The sequence below is a fragment of the Mandrillus leucophaeus genome, unplaced genomic scaffold (genome assembly GCF_000951045.1).
Source record: "Mandrillus leucophaeus isolate KB7577 unplaced genomic scaffold, Mleu.le_1.0 Scaffold24, whole genome shotgun sequence".
NCBI lineage: Eukaryota > Metazoa > Chordata > Mammalia > Primates > Cercopithecidae > Mandrillus > Mandrillus leucophaeus.
This window is the reverse complement of record NW_012102476.1, coordinates 3,827,121-3,834,023: the sequence shown is the minus strand read 5'-3', so window position 1 is coordinate 3,834,023 and position 6,903 is coordinate 3,827,121. Positions and strand designations below refer to the sequence as shown.

Below are 6,903 nucleotides of genomic sequence, written 5' to 3'. Positions count from 1 at the left end.
CATGCCTGTAATCCCAGCATTTTGGGAGGCTGAGGCGGGTGGATCACAAGGTCAGGAGATCAAGACCATCCTGGCTAACACGGTGAAACACCATCCCTACTAAAAAATAGAAAAAATCAGCTGGGCGTGGTGGTGGGCGCCTGTAGTCCCAGCTACTCGGGAGACTGAGGCAGCAGAATGGCGTGGAGCTTGCAGTGAGCCGAGATTGCGCCACTGCACTCCAGCCTGGGTGACAGAGCGAGACTCCGTGATCCCGTCTCAAAAAATAAAGAAATAAAGGAAAGAAAATATGGTCAAAATCTTTTATAACTCTTGAAGTGAGGAAGGCAATCTTGGCTCACTACAACTTCCGCCTCCCAGGTTCAAATGATTCTCCTGCCTCAGCTTCCTGAGTAGCTGGGATTACAGGTGCCCGCCACCATGCCTGGCTAATTTTTGTATTTTTAGTAGAGATGGGGTTTCGCCATGTTGGCCAGGCTTGTCTTAAACTCCTGACCTCAGGTGATCCACCCACCTCAGCCTCCCAAAGTGCTGGGATTACAGGTAGCATGAGCCACCATGCCCCGCCTAATTTTAAAAATATTTATAAAGACAGAGTCTTGCCACATTGCCCAGACCTGTCTCAAAACTCCTGGGCTCAAGTTATTGTCCTGTCTCAGCCTCCCAAAGTGACTACAGATGCACACCTCCCCAAAGGGACTACAGGTGCACACCACCACACCCGGCTAATTTTGTTTATTTTTTGTAGAGTCAGGGTCTCACTGTGTTGTCCAGGGTGTCTCAAACTCCTGGGCTCAAGTTGTCCTCCTGCCTCAGCCACCCAAAGTGCTGGGATTATAGGCATAAGTCACTGCACCCGGCCCCAGTGCGTGTCTTCTGAGGCTAAGTCATAAGGAGATTGCAGCTTCTATTTTGCTTCCTCTTAGATCACTCATTCTGGGGGGAAGCCAACAATAAATAACAGGAACACACCAGGAAACCAGAGAAAGCTGAGATACAGGCCTAATGCCCAGTCCTCTGTATTCATCTCTAATTGATGCTGTAACAAGTTACTACACATTCAATGACTTAAAACAACAAAAATTTATCTTATAGTTCTGTAGCGAAGTCTGACAGAGTCTCACTGGGCTGAAATCAAGATGTTGATAGTTCCTTACTGGTGACTCTAGGGTGAGAATCCAGTTCTTTATCTTTTCTTGCCTTTAGAGGCCACCCGTATTTATTAGCTCACAACCCCCTTCCTCTATCTTCAAACCAGCAACATTGCAGCTCTCTGTGTCTTTTTTCTTTACTCACATCTCCCTCTGACTCTCTTCTGCCATCCTCCTTCATTTTTTAAGGACCCTTGTGGGCCAGGCGCGGTGGCTCATGCCTGTAATCCCAGCACTTTGAGAGGCGGAGGCAGGTGGATCACCTGAAGTCATGAGTTCGAGACCAGCCTGGCCAACATGGCAAAACCCCATCTCTACTGAAAATACAAAAATTGGACCAGGCACGGTGGCTCACAGCCGTAATCACCGCACTTTGAGAGGCTGAGGTAGGCGGATCACTTGAGGTCAGGAGTTCAAGACCAGCCTGGCCAACATGGTAAAACCCCGTCTCTACTTAAAAAAAAAAAAAATTACAATAATTAGTTGGGCATGGTGGTGGGCACCTATAATCCCAGCTACTTGGGAGGCTGACAGAGCAAGACTCTGTCTCAAAATAAAAATTAAGATAAATAATAATAAATAAATAAAGATCAGCAAATTAGGCCAGGTGTGGTGGTGGCTCATGCCTGTACTCCCAGCACTTTGAGGCAGGAAGGTTGCTTGAAACCAGAAGTTTAGACCAGCCTGGGAAACAAAGTGAGACCCCGTCTCTACAAAAATAAAAATAAATTATCCAGGTGTGGTGGGACGTATTTGCACTCCTAGCTACTAGGGAGGCTGAGGTGCAAGAATAGTTTGCACCTGGGAGGCAGAGGTTGCAGTGAGTTATGACAGTGCCACTGCACTTCAGCCTGTGTGTCAAGGGTCTTTAAACAAATAAAATATGCTGGGCACGGTGGCTTACACTTGTAATCCCAGCACTTTGGGAGGCTGAGGTGGGCAGATCACAAAGTCAGGAGTTCGAGACCAGCCTGGCCAACATAGTGAAACCCTGTCTCTACTAAAAATACAAAAATTAGCCAGGCATGATTGCATGTGCCTGTAGTCCCAACTACTGGGGAGGCTGAGGCAGGAGAATGGCTTGAACCCGGGGGACGGAAGTTATAGTGAGCCAAGATTGTGCCACTGCACTCCAGCCTAGGCAACAGAGCAAGACTCCATCTCAAAAATAAAAATAAAAATAAATCAATAGAGCCTAGTGCCGTGCCTCACGCCTATAATCCCAGCACTTTGGGAGACCCAGGCAGGTGGATCACCTGAGGTCAGGAGTTTGAGACCAGCCTGACCAATATGGAGAAACCCCATCTCTACTAAAAATACAAAAAATTAGCTGGGCATGGTGGTGCATGCCTATAATCCCAGCTACTCAGGAGGCTAAGGCAGGAGAATCACTTTAACCCGGGAGGTGGAGGTTGCGGTGAGCTGAGATAACACCATTGCATTTTAGCCTGGGCAACAAGAGCAAAACTCCGTCTCAAAAATAAATAAATAAATAAATAGGCCGGGCACGGTGACTCATGCCTGTAATCCCAACACTTTGGGAGGCTGAGGTGGGCGGATCACCTGAGGTCAGGAGTTCGAGACCAGCCTGGCCAATATAGCGAAACCCCGTCTCTACTAAAACTTAAAAAAATTAGCCAGGTGTGCTGGCGGGTGCCTGTAATCCCAGCTACTCGGGAGGTTAAGGCAGGCGAATCGCTTGAACTTGGGAGGTGGAGGTTGCAGTGAGCAGAGATCATGCCATTGCACTCCAGTTGGGCAACAAGAGTGAAACTCCGCCTCAAAAACAAAAGAAATTAAATAAATCAAATCAAATCAGGAGATTGGTCAGCTTAATTCCATCTGCAACCTTAATTTCCTTTTTGCCATTTAACCTATCATATTCACAAGTTCCAGGGATTCATGCAGGGACATCTTTGGAGACCATTATTCTGTCTACCACACTCTCTAGAAGAGAGTAGATGTGAGAAAGAGCATCTGGAGAGGGAGGAGCCAGCAGGAGAGGGAAATATCACAGACGCCAGAGGAAGAGAGAGTTCCCAGGAAGGTGTGTGCAACAGTAAGGGATCCCTCTGGGAAGTCAAGCAAGAGAAGACCTGAAAAACAACCATTGCCCGGGCACGGTGGCTCACGTCTGTAATCCTAGCATTTTGGGAGACCAAGGTGGGTGGATCACTTGAGGTCAGGAGTTTGAGATGAGCCTGGCCAACATGGTGAAACCCCGTCTCTACTAAAAATACAAAAATTAGCTGGACGTGGTGGCAGGCACCTGTAGTCCAAACTACTCGAGAGGCTGAGGCAGGAGAAAAACTTGAACCCTGGAGGCGGAGGTTGCAGTGAGCCGAGATGGCACCTCTGCACTCCAGCCTGGGTGACAAAGTGAGACTCCGTCTCAAAATAAGTAAATTAATAAATCAATAACCACTGGGTCTAGCGTCTTGGTGACACCAGCCACTAGGTGTCAGGGCAGTGCTGGAGGCAGCAGCTAGTTTATGGCGTGGGCAGTGAGGAAGAAGTGAGGAAATAGAGACTGGGAGTGTAGAATCTTTCCAAAAACTTGACTGTGGAGGAGTAGATGGGATAATGCAGGGAGGGGAGGCTGGTGAAGGACCTCTTAGTGAAGGGAGATGTGTTGCTGTTTCTGAGATGGGAAAGAGAAACAAGTTGCAATGTAGATGGGGAGGACGGAGAGGTTGAAGGTGTAGGAGAGATGGGTCACCATCAGATGGGATGTCTGTGAAGGAAAGACCTCAGCAGGCCCACAGCTTGGAAAGGAGAGACTGACTGTTGAGTTGATCCAAGCTCAGGTGTTGTCAGGCAGGTGCCATGATAGTAGAGAGGTTAGGATACTGTCAAGGGTGTGTGTGGCCAAAGGAGTGGTTCTGTGAATGTAAGGGAGAGACCCACCGGCAAGAAGCGCTGGTGAGGCAGGACCTGGGAGGATGCGAGGCTGCAGCCCGAATGGTGCCTGAAATAGTTTCAGGGGAAATGCTTGGTTCCCGAATCGGATCGACGTATTCGCTGGATCCCCTGATCCTCTGGTCTCTAGGTCCTGGATGCTCCAGTTCTTACAACAGGACTTGGCATAGGGTAGGCGCAAATGCTGTTAGCCACATTAACGCAATTTTTTTTTTTTTTTTTTTTTTTTTTTTTTTTTTGAGACAGCCTCACTCTGTCGGCCAGGCTGGAGTGCAGTGGCACGATCTCGGCTCATTGCAACTTCCGTCTCCCCAGCTCAAGCAATTCTCCTGCCTCAGCCCCCAGAGTAGCTGGGATTACAGGCGTGTGCCACCATGCCCGGCTAATTTTTGTATTTTTAGTAGAGACGGGGTTTCACCATGTTGGCGAGGCTGGTCTCGAATTCCTGACCTCAGGTAATCCGCCAGCCTCGGCCTCCCAAAGTGCTGGGATTACAGGCGTGAGTCACCGCCCCCGGCCAAAACAGTTTTTAAATCTCTGGAGACGTCATTTCCCTTGACGCCTTGCAGCCGCCCCGACTACAACTCCCATCATGCCTGGCAGCCGCTGGGGCCGCGATTCCCCACGTCCCTTACCCGCCTCACCAATCTGGGCGTTCTTAGCGGTTTTCCTAACTCTCTCGCCTGACTAGCTCCCGGGAACAGCCGTTTGGATCGCGGAGTGCGAACCCGGCCGGCCAATCGCCAAGTCAGAGGGGCAGGAGGGGCGTGGCCATTCCCCGCCCCGCCTCTGCTCCGTGGCTGGTTTTCTCTGCTGGCGCCTCGGACGTAACCTGGAGATAATGGGCAGCACCTGGGAGAACCCTGGCTGGGTGCGGCTCGCTCTTTGCTTGGCCGGCCTAGTGCTTTCGCTCTACGCGCTGCACGTGAAGGCGGCGCGCGCCCGGGACAGGGATTACCGCGCGCTCTGCGACGTGGGCACCGCCATCAGCTGTTCCCGCGTCTTCTCCTCCAGGTGTGCACGGGAGTGGGAGGCGTGGGGCCTCGGAGCAGGGCGGCCAGATTGCCAGATGATTATTCTGGAGTGTGGGATCGGTGTGCCCAGGGAACGGACAAGGGGCTGGACTGCTCGCGCGGTCGTTGCACGGGGGCTGAGCTACCCAGAGATACTGGTGTTCGAATTAAGAGTGCGAGGCAAGGGACCAGACAGTGCTGGGGACTGGGATTATTCCGGGGACTCGCATGTGAGTTGGATGCCAAGGAATAACGGTGACCGGGAAAGGCGGGGAGGCAGGATGGCGGCAGAGATTGACGATGGTCTCAAGAACGGCGTGCAGGTGAAGGGGGGTTGGCGATGGCTGCGCCCGGGAACAAGGTGGCCCAGTCTGGCTGTGCGTGATGGCCAGGCGTTAGCATAATGACGGAATACCGAGGAGGCGAGTGCGTGGCCAGGGAACTGGAGATTCTGGGGTCCAGGGCAAAGATAATCTGCCGCCGACTCCCAGTCTCTGATGCAAAACCGAGTGAACCGTTATACTAGCCTTGCTATTTTAAGAATTACTTAAGGGTCGGGCGCGGTGGCTCACTCCTGTAATCCCAGCACTTTGGGAGGCCGAGGCGGCTGGATCACTTGAAGTCAGTTTACCAGCCTGGCCAACATGGTGAAAGCCTGTCTCTACCAAAAATAGAAAAATTATCCCGGCGCTATTGCAGGCTCCTGTAATCCCGGCTACTTGGGGGCCTAAGGCAGGAGAATCGCTTGAACCCGAGAGGCGGAGGTTTCAGTGAGCCAAGATCGCGCCACTGCACTCCAGCATGGGCCATAGAGCGAGACTCTGTCTCAAAAAAAAAAAAAGAATTACTTAAGGTCTAGATGAAAAGCAGGGCCTACCAAGTAGCCACGTCAGGCCTGGTCTGGGGAGAGGGGAGGATAGGGTCAGTGACATGGAATCCTGACGTGGCCAAAAGTGTCTGCTGACTGGAGGTCATCGACCCTTGGACTGGGATAGGAGGTGGGGAACAGAGGATAACCCAGGTGGCTTCTTGGAAATCACCTTTCCCGGGGAGGGTCCAAGGCACTAGGTTGACATTCCTAACCTGGTTCCACCCCCCCACACCACTCCTCTGCCAGGTGGGGCAGGGGCTTCGGGCTGGTGGAGCATGTGCTGGGACCGGACAGCATCCTCAATCAATCCAACAGCATATTTGGTTGCATCTTCTACACACTACAGCTATTGTTAGGTGAGTGGCTCTGCCCCCTCCCTGCAGGCCCCGGCCCTCATCCCCCTTGGTCAGCTCAGCCCCACTCCATGCAATCTTGGTGATCCACAGCTGATAGCCAGCTAGCTGCTCATCACGGAGCCTCCTGCAGGTGGAGAGGTGGGGAGGTAACTAACAGGAGTCTTTTAATTGGTTTAAGTACTGTTAGAGGCTAAAGGGCCCTTAAAGACATCCTAGGTCCCCAGGTTTTTTGTTTGTTGTTGTTTTGAGACAGGGTCTGGCTCTGTTGCCCAAACTGAGGTCTAGGATGCCCTTAGCGTGCACTGGTGCGATCTCAGCTCATAGCAACCTCTGCCTCCCTGCCCAAGTGATCCTCCCACCTTAGCCTCCCGAGTAGCTGGAATCACAGGCGTGCACCACTATACCCAGCTAATTTTTGTGTTTTTTTTGGTAGAGACAGTGTCTCGCCATGTTGCCCAGGCTGGTCTCAAGCAATCTGTCTGCCTCAGCCTCCCAAGGTGCTGGGGGGATTACAGGCATGAGCTACCATGCCCCACCAGCACCCCAGTTTTGTGGAAAAGATGCCGAAATTCCTTTTTTTTTTTTTTTTTTTT

The 6,903-nt window shown here is 51.5% G+C and overlaps 1 protein-coding gene across 3 annotated transcripts in view; it reads left to right on the top strand.

The window, feature by feature from the left end:
• Positions 1 to 4,662: 4,662 nt before the first annotated feature.
• Positions 4,663 to 6,903, top strand: part of VKORC1 (vitamin K epoxide reductase complex, subunit 1) — a 4,456-nt gene continuing 2,215 nt past the window's right edge. The window contains exons 1-2 of one of the 3 annotated variants that reach the window (XM_011982514.1): positions 4,669 to 5,084; positions 6,201 to 6,310. In XM_011982514.1, coding sequence (XP_011837904.1) covers positions 4,912 to 5,084; positions 6,201 to 6,310 — 283 coding nt within the window. In that variant the 5' untranslated portion in view covers positions 4,669 to 4,911. Of the gene's footprint in view, positions 5,085 to 6,136; positions 6,311 to 6,903 lie in introns of all 3 variants that reach the window. The other 2 variants (XM_011982515.1, XM_011982516.1) reach the window with 2 other exon arrangements.